Genomic DNA, 14,174 nt, shown 5'->3' with positions numbered 1-14,174 from the left:
GTTCTCTAACCCCAGTATGTGTACCGCTGATATCACTGACCCCGTCGATTCGGCCCAGCTGAGGATCTTGTGGGCCTCGAGATAAGCCGCTTTGCTGCGGGTGCCCCCCTGCTGATTGATATAGGCTACAGCTGTTGCATTGTCCGATTGGACTCGAATCTGACGACCCGCTAGCAAAGGGTGGAACGCTCTGAGCGCGAGGAAGATCGCGCGGAGTTCCAGGGTGTTTATGGGTAGGGAAGACTCCTGGGGCGTCCAACGTCCTTGAGCAGTGTGGTGCCGGTACACTGCTCCCCAGCCTAGGAGGCTGGCGTCCGTGGTCAGGACCAGCCAGTTCGCTGGGAGAAAGGATCTCCCCTTCGATAGGGATGAGGACCGAAGCCACCAGCGGAGTGCGTACCTGACTGAAGGCGTCAGGTGAAGATGTCTGTCCAGGGAGAAGGGGGCTCTTGTCCCAGGCAGCTAGAAGGGCTAGCTGCAGTGGGCGGAGGTGCAGTTGAGCAAAGGGTACTGCTTCCATAGCCGCAACCATCCTGCCGAGCACTTTCATGCTGAATCGAATGGAGCGAGACGGAGGACGTAGAAGGCAGCGTACCGCTCGTTGAAGAGCGATCGCCTTGTCCTGAGGGAGAAGGATCAAGCCCCGACGGGTGTCCAGGGACATGCCCAGGAAGGTGATGGATCGTGATGGGACCGGGGATGATTTGTCCACTAGCCACCCTAAGCGGGATAGGGTGTCCACAGTGATCTGTACGCTGGTTGAGCAGTCGCGGAAGGAGGGGGCCTTGATGAGGAGGTCGTCCAAGTAAGGGAGAACGACTACTCCCCTGGCGTGAAGGACGCTCATGGCGGCCGCCATGACTTTGGTGAAGACCCTTGGTGCGGTGGCAAGGCCGAAGGGTAGAGCTACGAATTGAAAGTGGGAGTCCTGAATTGCAAAGCGGAGGAACTTTTGGTGATCTGGGGCGATGGGTATGTGCAGGTACGCGTCCTTGATGTCTATGGATGCGAGGAATTCCCCTTCGACCATGGATGCAATAATGGACCTTTGGGACTCCATTCTGAATCTCCGTACGTGCACATGCTTGTTTAGGTGTTTGAGGTCCAGGATGGGTCGAACTGACCCATCTTTTTTGGGGACCACAAAGAGGTTGGAATAAAACCCCCCGAACTTCTCGTCGTCTGGGACAGGTATTATCACTCCTGCTGTTAGAACCGACTCGGGGGTCGGGTCCGAAATTCTATGTGGTAACCGGAAGACACAAGGTCTCGCACCCATTTGTCGTCTGAGGCGGCAGCCCAGATGTGTTGAAAGAGCCGCAGTCGACCTCCTACAATGAGTGTGTCTTCCGGGCGCCGAAGGAGTCATGAGGGGGGAAAATGTCGTGGCCGAGTCTCCCTAGTCCTGGACTGTTTCGGTCTAGGCTGCCATGACGAAGTAGGTTTCGGGGAGAGCTGAGAAGGTCGGTCCCTGCGTAGTCCGCGGCTGGTGGCGTGGACAGCACCGGGTGTCGACCAACCAAATGAGTTCCGAAAGGAGCGGAACGAGAACTGTGGACGTCTGGTGAAGGACGTCCTGGACTTCAGCTGGGGGAGGGAGGTACTCTTTCCTCCCGTGGCGTCAGAAATGAGCTTGTCCAGACGTTTGCGAAACAATCGGTCTGGAAAAAAGGGGAGGCCCGTGAGAGACTTCTTGGAGGCAGAGTCCGCTCGCCATTGTCGGAGCCAGAGAGCTCTACGGATGGCTATGGTATTTGAGGCGGCAAACGCTGCGCAGGTAGCAGCGTCCATGGAGGCCTGCATGAGGTACTCCGCCGCAGCGGTAATTTGAGCGGTTACCTCTGTGAAGGTATGAGTGAACTGGGATTCCTCAAGCGAAGTGTTAAGGGATTCTCCCCAGACCGAGATCGCCTTTGCGACCCACACAGAGGCAAAGGAGGGCGAGAGGGAGGAACCCGCAGCCTCAAAAGCAGAGCGGGCGAGGTGCTCCACCTGTCTGTCTGTTGGGTCCATGATGGAGGAACCATCGGGTAAATACAGGAGCAACTTTGTGGTAAGGCGGGAGACCGGGGGGTCGACCGAGGGCGGATCGGCCCAGCCCTTAGGGGCAGGTGAGGCAAAAGGGTACCGGGGCTCCATGAGTTTTCGGTTACCGAAGCGCCTGTCAGGCTTCTCCCTTTGCTTTGTGAGGATATCCTGAAACTCAGGGTGATCAGCGAAAACCTTTTGGGGTTTTCTTGCCCTCATAAAGGAGACCGCATGGTCAGTGGTAGTGGATGGGGGATCCTCCACATGCAGAGTTTGGTTGATTGCTGCTATAAGTGAGTCTATTGCAGTTTGATCATCTGGGGAGGCTGAAACCAAGGAATCATCCTGGTACAAACAGCATTCTCCCTCCTCCAGCTCTTCAGAAGCCGTGGAGCGTGTGGGAGAGCCTGCCCTGTGTGCTCCCGAGGGAGAGCCCGCTGGAGACACCCGGCCGTGTGCTCTTTTCCTGATCCCTGCAACCGGTGAAGCATGTGCCCGGATTACCTCAGAAGGATCCTCCATAGGGGTATCCTCAGGCTGCGTTCCGTCCAGGGACCCAGAAGGGTGTGGAGGACAACATTGCATAGCCAGCACCAGGTTCTGTGACAGTTTTTCCATGGATTGGGACAGAAACTGTGCCCATTCCGGTGGGCTGGGAGCCCTAGGCTCTGGGCTGACGGTTGCGGCGGTGGTGGCAGGGGGGTCTTGGAGGGCTATAGGGGCACAGGACTCACAGAGAGAAGAGGTGTGTTTACGTGGTAGCTCAGCGTGGCAGGCAGTGCAGGCTGAATAATAGACTATGTGAGCCTTAGTACTCTTAGTGCCTTTTGAATTCTGCATGTTCCTGATAGGAGTATGCCAGGAGGGGGAGCAATGCTCAGCAGAGCTACAGTGAGCAGCACCTTACCAGAATCAGCCGATGGCTGGAGATCTTCCCACGCTTTCCTGGGGGGCGGGGCTTATCGCGGCCGTGGGGGGCGGGGCTTAGCGCTAAAAGAGCGCGAAGAAGTAGTCAGTGTGCCCCCCCCCACCGCTGTGGGTAGTAAAAAATGGAGGGAAAGGAGCTTCTGATAGTTTTCCTCCCTCTCCCTCTAGTCAGCACACAGCTTGTCACTGGTGGTTATCAGCCGGCTTTTCTGCTAGATCAAATAAACAGAGCAGATAATAAACAGCGTGAGTCCCTGAACTCTGTGATTCTCCAGCCACCCCTTCCCCCCTGCCACTGGGAAATTATCTGTGCAGGAGTTTGCAAACAGGAGGGACGTCCCCCCTCCTCCAGCCAGCAAGCTAGGGAAAAGTTAACACTGTGTGTTCAGGATTCCTGGGGCTCTCTTCCTTGCATTAGCCAGGGACTTTCTCATAATAAATACTGTATATTCAGCCCTGGGAGCCTTTCCTGCACTGCCTTTTCTCCCTTTGTCTGGGAAACCAGTCAGGGGGGATCTCACCTTAAACACTGCTTCAATCCAGGCAGTGACAATAGCAGAGTCAGCTTGCTGTATCCGGTCACAACGGTGCCATATTCAACTCAGAGCCTGCAAAGAGGGGCTGAGGAATTGTGCCTCTGCCCTGGGCTTTGGAAAATCGGTGTCTATGGAACCCGTCGTCCAGCCCAGGATTCAGCGTCGCGGGAGGAGGTACGTGTAGGCAACACTTGACGTTCCCGCCCGTTGATGGTAGTGGGAGATCGGTCCCAAAAGGAAACCGTCGCCCTCAAAAAATAAAAAACCTTGAAAGGAAGTGCCTCTTATAGACACTAAGCTAAAACTGAGACTGCCTGCCCGGCCCGGCCAGGGGCTGTATACTGCTGAGGAGGAACTATGCTTTTGCATCTACTTAGTGTCCTCCTATGGATAGGCAGCATAACACCCATGGTCCATGGTCCTGTGTCCCCCAATGAGGCGTCAGAGAAATAAAAAATATACACATATTTGGTATCGCCGCGTTCAGAAATGCCCGATCTACCAAAATATAAAATCAGTTAATCTGATCAGTAAATGGCGTAGCGGCAAAAAAATTCCAAACGCCAAAATTACGTTTTTTGGTCACCGCAAATTTTGCGCAAAATGCAATAACAGGCGATCAAAACGTAGTATCTGCGCACAAATGGTACCGTTAAAAATGTCAGGTTGAGACGCAAAAAATAAGCAGTCACTGAGTCTCAGATCCCAAAAAATGAGAACGCTACAGATTTTGGAAAATGGCGCAAAACGTGCGCCACTTTTTTTGGACATTCTTGTAATTTTTTTTTAACCCCTTAGATACAAGTAAACCTATACATGTTTGGTGTCTACAAACTCGCACTGACCTCAGGCATCATATAGATACATCAGTTTTTCCATATAGTGAACACAGTGAATAAAATATCCCAAAAACTATTGTACGATCACACTTTTTTTGCAATTTTTCTGCACTTGGAATTTTTTTGCCGTTTTCCAGTACACTATATGGTAAAACGTATGGTTTCATTTAAAAGTACAACTCGTCCCGCAAAAAACAAGCCCTTATATGGCAAGATTGATGGAAAAATAAAAAAAAAAGAATTTTGTTACTTACCGTAAATTCTTTTTCTTATAGTTCCGACATGGGAGACCCAGACCATGGGTGTATAGCTTCTGCCTCCGGAGGACACACAAAGTACTACACTAAAAGTGTAGCTCCTCCCTCCGAGCATATACACCCCCTGGATGACAAATCTAACCAGTTTAGTGCAAAAGCTGAAGGAGGACATCCACCCATAAGTAGAGATAGAGTAAAACCCGGAATAACCGGAACCTCTGTCTACAACAACAGCCGGTGAAAACACACGGAACAAGAACTGCCAACAGGCAACAGGGAGGGTGCTGGGTCTCCCATGTCGGAACTATAAGAAAAAGAATTTACGGTAAGTAACAAAATTCTCTTTTTCTTCATCGTTCCTTATGGGAGACCCAGACCATGGGACGTCTCAAAGCAGTCCATGGGTGGGAAATAAACAGAACTGAGAAGTAGGCAAAACCTAACTTCACAAATGGGCGACAGCCGCCTGAAGGATGCGTCTGCCCAAGCTCGCGTCTGCCGAAGCATGAGCATGCACTTGGTAGTGCTTCGAAAAGGTGTGCAGACTAGACCAAGTGGCAGCCTGACAAACCTGCTGAGCCATAGCCTGGTGCCTGAAAGCCCAGGAGGCACCGACAGCTCTGGTCGAGTGCGCCTTAATCCCTGGCGGTGGGGGCACCTGAGAACATTGGTAGGCATCGGATATGGCCGACCTAATCCAACGAGCTAGGGTCGGTTTAGAAGCCGAGAGACCCTTGCGCTGACCTGTGGTGAGCACAAAAAGAGAGGTGCACCGCCTAAGAGCGGCGGTGCGTGACACATAGATTCGGAGCGCCCGCACCAAATCCAAAGTATGCAACGCTTTCTCAAAGCGATGCACCGGGGCCGGACAAAGGGAAGGCAATGAAATGTCCTGGTTAAGGTGGAAAGGAGACACCACCTTAGGGAGAAAGTCCGGAGTCGGCCGAAGAACCACCTTGTTTTGGTGAAAAACCAAAAAAGGTGACTCCGAAGAGAGAGCAGCCAAATCAGAGACTCTCCTGAGAGAAGTTATGGCCACCAGAAAGACCACTTTCTGTGAAAGTCGAAACAAAGGAACCTCCCTAAGAGGCTCAAAGGGGGGTTTCTGTAAGGCCGTGAGGACCAGATTAAGGTCCCAGGGATCCAAAGGCCGCCGGTAAGGAGGAATGATGTGAGATGCGCCCTGCATGAAGGTGCGCACCTGGGCCAGTCGGGCGATACGCCGCTGGAACAATACCGACAGAGCCGAGACCTGTCCCTTGAGGGAATTGAGGGATAGACCTAGCTGCAGACCGGACTGTAGAAAAGACAGGATGGTCGGCAAAGAAAACGGCCAAGGAGCATGGCCGGAAGAGCGACACCAGGACAGGAAAATCCTCCAAGTCCTGTGGTAAATCCTGGCCGAGGAAGACTTCCGAGCCTGCGTCATAGTGGAGATGACCTCGGAAGGAATGCCTGAAGCCGTCAGGATCCAGGACTCAAGAGCCACGCCGTCAATCTGAGAGCCGCAGAATTCTGGCGGAAAAACGGACGTTGAGAGAGAAGGTCTGGGCGGTCCGGGAGATGCCACGGCATTTCTACGGACAGACGGAGCAGGTCTGGGTACCAAGCTCTCCTGGGCCAGTCTGGAGCAATGATTATAACCCGACGGCCCTCCATCCTGATCTTGCGCAGGACTCTGGGCAAGAGAGCTAGAGGGGGAAACACGTAGGCCAGACGGCACTGGGACCAATCTTGAACCAGCGCGTCCGCTGCCAAGGCCTGAGGATCGTGGGAGCGAGCCACGTAAACCGGGACCTTGTTGTTGTGCCGGGATGCCATTAGATCCATTTCCGGAGTGCCCCACTTGCGGCAGATTGACCGGAACACTGCCGGATGCAGGGACCACTCGCCGCTGTCCACGGTTTGACGGCTGAGATAATCTGCCTCCCAGTTTTCTACGCCTGGGATGTGGACTGCAGATATGGTGGACTTGGAGTCCTCCGTCCACTGAAGGATGCGTTGAACCTCCAACATCGCCAGGCGGCTGCGAGTCCCGCCCTGGTGATTGATGTAGGCAACTGCAGTCGCGTTGTCCGACTGGACTCGAATGTGCTTGCCCGCCAACAGGTGGTGAAAGGCTACGAGAGCTAGAAGTACAGCCCTGATTTCCAGCACATTGATCGAGAGGGCTGATTCGGACGGAGTCCAAGTGCCCTGTGCTCGGTGGTGGAGAAATACTGCTCCCCAGCCGGAGAGACTGGCGTCCGTGGTGAGGATCACCCAGGACGGAGTCAGGAAGGAGCGTCCCTGAGACAGAGAGGGGCCGAAGCCACCACTGAAGAGAGCTCCTGGCCTGTGGCGACAGAGCCACTAGCCTGTGCAAGGAAGAGGTCCGCTTGTCCCAAAAGCGGAGAATGTCCAGCTGCAGAGGACGCAGGTGGAACTGGGCAAAGGGAACCGCTTCCATTGACGCCACCATCTGCCCCAGCACCTGCATGAGGCGCCTGATGGAATGATGGCGGGGCTTCAACAGAGAACGCACCGCCAGATGAAGGGACTGCTGTTTGACTAAGGGCAGCTTCACAAGTGCCGGCAGAGTCTCGAATTGCATCCCTAGGTACGTAAGTTCCTGGGTCGGGGTCAGAGTGGACTTGGGCAGATTGACAAGCCACCCGAATTGAACAAGCGTGGCGAGAGTGAGCGAGACACTCCGCTGACAGTCTGCACTGGATGAGGCCTTGACTAGAAGGTCGTCCAGGTAGGGGATTACTGCCAACCCCTGGAGATGCAGAACCGCAACCACTGCTGCCATGACCTTGGTGAACACACGAGGGGCCGTGGCTAACCCGAAGGGGAGAGCCACGAATTGGAAATGTTCCTCTCCGATTGCAAAGCGTAGCCAACACTGGTGTGAAACTGCAATTGGCACATGCAGATAAGCATTTCTGATGTCGATGGATGCTAGAAAATCTCCTTGGGTCATTGAGGCAATGACCGATCGCAGAGATTCCATGCGAAAGTGCCGCACCTGAACATGCTTGTTGAGAAGCTTGAGATCCAGGATGGGCCGGAAGGAACCGTCCTTCTTGGGGACTAGGAAGAGGTTTGAGTAGAAACCTCTGAACCGTTCCCGGGCGGGAACCGGAACAATTACTCCGTTGGCCTGCAAGGATGCCACGGCCTGTGAGAAGGCGGCGGCTTTGGAGCAGGGGGGAGTGGACAGAAAAAATCTGTTTGGCGGGCTGGAAGAAAATTCTATCCTGTAGCCGTGGGAGATGATATCCCGCACCCACTGATCGGAGACGTGCTGAAACCACACGTCGCCAAAGTGGGAGAGCCTGCCACCGACCAAGGACATTGCTGGCGCAGCCAGATAGTCAAGAGGAGGCTGCCTTAGTGGCAGCGGCTCCTCCGTTCTTCTGAGGACGCGGCTTCGCGCGCCAGCTGGGTTTGCGATCCTTGGCTGAGTTGGTGGACGAAGCTGAGGGCTTAGAGGATGACCAGTTAGAGGAACGAAAGGAACGAAACCTCGACTGGTTCCTGCCCTGGACAGGTTTCCTGGTTTTAGTTTGTGGCAAGGAAGTACTCTTCCCGCCAGTAGCTTCCTTCATAATTTCATCCAGTTGTTCACCGAACAGCCGGGACCCAGCAAAGGGGAGCCCAGCAAGGTACTTCTTGGAAGAAGCGTCTGCTTTCCACTCTCGAAGCCACAAGATCCTGCGGATCGCGAGGGAATTAGCGGAAGCCACCGCCGTGCGGTGAGAAGCCTCCAGAATGGCAGACATGGCATAGGATGAAAAAGCCGAAGCCTGGGAAGTTAAGGCAACCATCTCGGGTATAGAGTCCCTGGCGAGGGAATGTATCTCCGCCAGAGAAGCAGAGACTGCCTTAAGAGCCCACACTGCTGCAAAGGACGGGGAGAACGAGGCTCCTGCCGCCTCATATACAGATTTGGCCAGAAGGTCAACCTGGCGGTCAGTGGGATCCTTAAGAGAGGTGCCATCGGCCACAGATACGACTGTCCGGGCCGAGATTCTAGACACCGGAGGGTCTACCTTTGGTGAGTGAGCCCACTCCTTGACCACCTCTGGTGGAAAGGGAAAACGTTCATCAGAACTACGCTTTGGGAAGCGTTTGTCAGGACAGGCCCTGGGCTTGGTAACAGTGGCCTGAAAACTGGAGTGGTTAAAAAAAACATACTCCTTGCTCTCTTAGGTGAGGTAAACTGGTGTTTTTCTACCAGAGAGGCTTGTTCCTCTGACGCTGGTGGATTGAGGTTCAGAACGGAGTTAATGGATGCAATCAAGTCACTAACATCCGCATCACCCTCAGATAAATCAATGGGGTACATAGAGGTAGCGTCTGAGCCCACAGTAAAAGTATCCTCCTCGCCCTGCAATTCAGCTTGTGAATCAGAGCCGTGGGACAAGGAAGGAGAAGAGTCCCTGCGTCTCCGTTTAGGAGGACGGGGTCCTAAAACATGCTCCGTTAGCTCTGCAGAGCAAGTCGGAGCGGCAGAGGCGTCCTGAGAAGGGGGCTGATGCATAGTCAGCAGAGTCCGGGACAGCTGTCCCATGGAGTCGGCAAAAGACTGGGAGATAGCTCTGGAAAAAGATGCTACCCAAGCCGGGGGTTGAGCCACCGGGGCCGGAGCAGCCGGAGGGACCCCTGAGGAGGCTCCAGGCTGAGGCACCACCATGTTAGAGCAGGCATCACAATGTGGATATGTGCTCGGTTCAGGCAGAATGAGCTTACATGCAGTGCATATAGAGTACAGCCTTGCAGCCTTGCTCCTAGTGAGAGACATGCTGCTGAGGTGGAGGCTCTGCAGTAAAGAATACACTCCTTTAGAATGACCCCCTGAGAGTGTATAATAAAGCCCACAACCAGAGGTTGTGGCTTACCAGACCGGTTTTTGTGTGCCCTCCGGATTCCACAGCTCGGACCCCCAGTGGATGCAGCAGCTGCAGCAGCCAGCGCCGATCAGTGTGAGAACGCTGATAAAATGGCGCTGGAGTGAGGAGGGGGGGCGGGGATTAGCCCAAGAGCGGGAACCAGAGGGCCAAGGAGAGATACAGGGGAGGGAAACATCTCCTCAGAGAGGAGTGTCCTCCCCTCTGCTGAACGGCCGGTGGGCGGCGCCGCACTGTTCCCCTGCATGACTGAGATGCAGGGGAACTGAAAACGAAACTAGGCCGCAACTGAAGCCGGGGCCTAGATTTTTACATGCGGCCGACGAGCAGGCACCCTCGGTGCGGTTCTCAGGAAAAACCCAGAGAACCGGCCGGAAATCACAGCAAGGTTAACAAACACACTCCCCCCTCAATAAATGTACAAGGGACCCCTGAATAACGTCTCAATACTTAGCTTATGAGACGCAGGGCCATGTCCCTGGGGGGGGTTGAACGCTCCGTCTGGCAGGATCCTGACAGGGCTGCGGATGGAGACCGGTCTCCTGCAAAGCAGAGAGAACCGTGATGGCTCCCACTTCAAGCCAGAGCCTCAGGGGATGGTGAAGGAGCGCGGCATGTGAAGGCTCCAGCCTTGTAAAGTCAACCTTAACAGCACCGCCGACACAGTGGGGTGAGAAGGGACATGCCGGGAGTCCAGACTGGACCCGCTTTTCTTCCAAATCTTTGAAATAAAAAAATCAAAAATCAAAAATCAGAGAATGCATGTGTGTGTGTGACCTCCTGAACACAAAGCATTGAAACAGGTTCGATTTGTCATCCAGGGGGTGTATATGCTCAGAGGTAGGAGCTACACTTTTAGTGTAGTACTTTGTGTGTCCTCCGGAGGCAGAAGCTATACACCCATGGTCTGGGTCTCCCATAAGGAACGATGAAGAAATTAACGGCTCTCGGAAGAAGGGAAGCAAAAAACAAAAACGCAAAAATGGAAAGTGCCCGAGGGCTGAAGGGGTTAAAGTACAAGCATGGAAGTGCACTGGGAGGGGCGTGTCACTGTACTCTAAGTGCAGACACGCCCCCAGGCACTTCAAGGCTACTTTGCATGCAGCTTTAAAGCTTGATTTCTCAGCACTGGAACATCCGATTACTACAAGAGAGGTGTCATTTTTATTGTTGTTCTCTGACCTATGCAGACAAACTACTAGCTTGATAAAATTGTCCTAACGGATTTCCTTTAGCCCCTTTCTGACATGTAGTGGGTGTATAGTGAGGGCTCATAAGCTGATCCTTCACCATACCTGGCAGATAAAAGCTCTATGTCCTGGTCAGGATCGGCCTCCAATAACCGCCTGTGACCGTTAATGTATTAAATTCCGCTGTTAACCCTTCCTGCTGTAACCACTTTTGACTTTGGCATCTTATCGATTCCACAATAGATGGAGACGTGGTGCTAATGAGCATTTATTTATAGGACATAATATCGAATGTCTGCACCACAGAAAAAAAATGACTCACAGACCATTTAGTCACAGTTAGTATTAAAAACTTCCGCATTTTCTCTTATTTTTTTCAGCAGGCCCGAATTGTAAAATTCCATTGCATACGTCTGAGATCACACACTGCGGCCATGGCATAAAGTATTGTTCAATTTAAAGGGATTTTCCACCTATGGGTACATTTTATTTGACTTAAATTACAGTGCCTACAAGTAGTCTTCAACCCCCTGCAGATTTAGCAGGTTTGATAAGATGCAAATAAGTTAGAGCCTGCAAACTTCAAACAAGAGCAGGATTTATTAACAGATGCATAAATCTTACAAACCAACAAGTTATGTTGCTCAGTTAAATTTTAATAAATTTTCAACATAAAAGTGTGGGTCAATTATTATTCAACCCCTAGGTTTAATATTTAGTGGAATAACCCTTGTTTGCAATTACAGCTAATAATCGTCTTTTATAAGACCTGATCAGGCCGGCACAGGTCTCTGGAGTTATCCTGGCCAACTCCTCCATGCAGATCTTCTCCAAGTTATCCAAGTCCACTCATGTGGACTTTAATCTTGAGCTCCTTCCACAAATTTTCAATTGGGTTAAGGTCAGGAGACTGACTAGGCCACTGCAACACCTTGATTTTTTCCCTCTTGAACCAGGCCTTGGTTTTCTTGGCTGTGTGCTTTGGGTCGTTGTCTTGTTGGAAGATGAAATGACGACCCATCTTAAGATCCTTGATGGAGGAGCGGAGGTTCTTGGCCAAAATCTCCAGGTAGGCCGTGCTAACCATCTTCCCACGGATGCGGACCAGATGGCCAAGCCCCTTGGCTGAGAAACAGCCCCACAGCATGATGCTGCCACCACCATGCTTGACTGTAGGGATGGTATTCTTGGGGTCGTATGCAGTGCCATCCAGTCTCCAAACGTCACGTGTGTGGTTGGCACCAAAAGATCTCGATCTTGGTTTCATCAGACCAGAGAACCTTGAACCAGTCTGTCTCAGAGTCTTCCAAGTGATCATGAGCAAACTGTAGACGAGCCTTGACATGACGCTTTAAAAGTAAAAGGTACCTTACGGGCTCATCTGGAACGGAGACCATTGCGGTGGAGTACGTTACTTATGGTATTGACTGAAACCAATGTCCCCACTGCCATGAGATCTTCCCGGAGCTCCTTCCTTGTTGTCCTTGGGTTAGCCTTGACTCTTCGGACAAGCCTGGCCTTGGCACGGGTGGAAATTTTCAAAGGCTGTCCAGGCCGTGGAAGGCTAACAGTAGTTCCATAAGCCTTCCACTTCCGGATGATGCTCCCAACAGTGGAGACAGGTAGGCCCAACTCCTTGGAAAGGGTTTTGTACCCCTTGCCAGCCTTGTGACCCTCCACGATCTTGTCTCTGATGGCCTTGGAATGCTCCTTTGCCTTTCCCATGTTGACCAAGTATGAGTGCTGTTCACAAGTTTGGGGAGGGTCTTAATTAGTCAGAAAAGGCTGGAAAAAGGGATAATTAATCCAAACATGTGAAGCTCATTGTTCTTTGTGCCTGAAATACTTCTTAATACTTTAGGGGAACCAAACAGAATTCTGGAGGTTTGAGGGGTTGAATAATAAATGACCCTCTGAATAAACTTTTCACAATTTAAAAAAAAAATAAAAAAAGAAATAACATTCTTTTTTGCTGCAGTGCATTTCACACTTCCAGGCTGATCTACAGTCCAAATGTCACAATGCCAAGTTAATTCCAAATGTGTAAACCTGCTAAATCTGCAGGGGGTTGAATACTACTTGTAGGCACTGTAAGTTTCATGGGGGCTTAAAGATTTTTTTGCTTTTAAAAATGTACAGTTTTCCTTCTATAACCTCTACTGACATCTGCAGAATGAGTGAACTAAGAATCTGTGAGTGAGCTCATTCTGACGGTCTAATGGGAGGGATTTCTGTCTTTTTCTTTTTATAGATGAGCTCTTATGAAGAACAAGTACCCCAATAGAGCATATGGAGGGGCTGCCTGCAGGATGGATACACTTTGCACATACTCCGTTTGTTTCTAAAATCATCCCTTATGTAGATTTAGATCAGGCTATAGAAAATGAGCACATGGAGAAAAAAAAAAAAAAAACTAGTGCAGGATAGAAGCTGTGCTGATCCAACCTATATTACTGGGAGAGAAAATCCCACTGGCTTAAATGGAAGTGCTGGACAGGACCTGGTCCAACATCTATGTTAATAATCTGTGTGTGCCAGATAGGAGACCAGTGAAGTGAGACCAGTAAAGTCGATGCAATCAGATAGGATACGATTCACTGGGATGGGTCCTGAGGATCGATTTGCACCATTACATGTACCATCAATTACAAGGTGCTCAAAATTCTTATTCCTGAGTGATATAGGGAAGATTTTCTAGACAATTCACTTTTTATTTTTTCACAACTCACCAATATAATGATCTAGTTCGATCTGATGAAAGCATAAGGAATCCTGCAGTGGATCAATAGAAGGGAGAGGAGGTCTCAGCCATTTGGGTGAAATTTTGGCAGAGGGTTTATCTGAAAGAAAAGAAAAAGGAACAATAAATCTACACCTGCAACTTTTTCATCACTTCTTACAATTTAAGGCGGGCTTTGCACGTTGCGACATCGCAAGCTGATGCTGCGATGTCGCACGCGATAGCCCCTGTCGCAGGTACGATATCTTGTGATAGCTGGCGTAGCGAAAATTATCACTACGCCAGCTTCACATGCACTCACCTGCCCTGCGACCATCGCTCTGGCCGGCGAACCGCCTCCTTATTAAGGGAGCGGGTTGTGCGGCATCATAGCGACATCACACGGCAGGCGGCCAATAGCGGCGGAGGGGCGGAGATGAGCAGGATGTAAACATCCCGCCCACCTCCTTCCTTCCGTATAGCCGCCGGCGGCAGGTAAGGTGAAGTTCCTCGCTCCTGCGGCGTAACACAGCGATGTGTGCTGCCGCAGGAACGAGGAACAGCATCGTACCTGTCGCGGCAGCATAATTATGGAAAAGTCGGAGCCTGCAACGATGATACGATAACGCAGCTTTTGCGCTCGTTAATCGTATCATCTAGAATTTACACACAACGATGTCGAAAGTGACGCCGGATGTGCGTCACTTTCGATTTGACCCCACCGACATCGCACCTGTGATATCGTAGTGTGCAAAGCCGCCCTAAGAGGCTGGATCAATTGTT

At 51.6% G+C, this 14,174-nt stretch overlaps 1 protein-coding gene across 1 annotated transcript in view; it reads right to left on the bottom strand.

The window, feature by feature from the left end:
* POLD1 (DNA polymerase delta 1, catalytic subunit) overlaps positions 1–14,174 on the bottom strand; it is a 181,564-nt gene that overhangs the window by 137,366 nt on the left and 30,024 nt on the right. The window contains 1 exon segment of the mRNA XM_075328482.1: positions 13,402–13,512. Coding sequence (XP_075184597.1) covers positions 13,402–13,512 — 111 coding nt within the window.

Source organism: Anomaloglossus baeobatrachus, chromosome 11, assembly GCF_048569485.1.
Source record: "Anomaloglossus baeobatrachus isolate aAnoBae1 chromosome 11, aAnoBae1.hap1, whole genome shotgun sequence".
Classification (NCBI taxonomy): domain Eukaryota; kingdom Metazoa; phylum Chordata; class Amphibia; order Anura; family Aromobatidae; genus Anomaloglossus; species Anomaloglossus baeobatrachus.
This window is presented reverse-complemented; position numbering and strand designations above follow the sequence as displayed.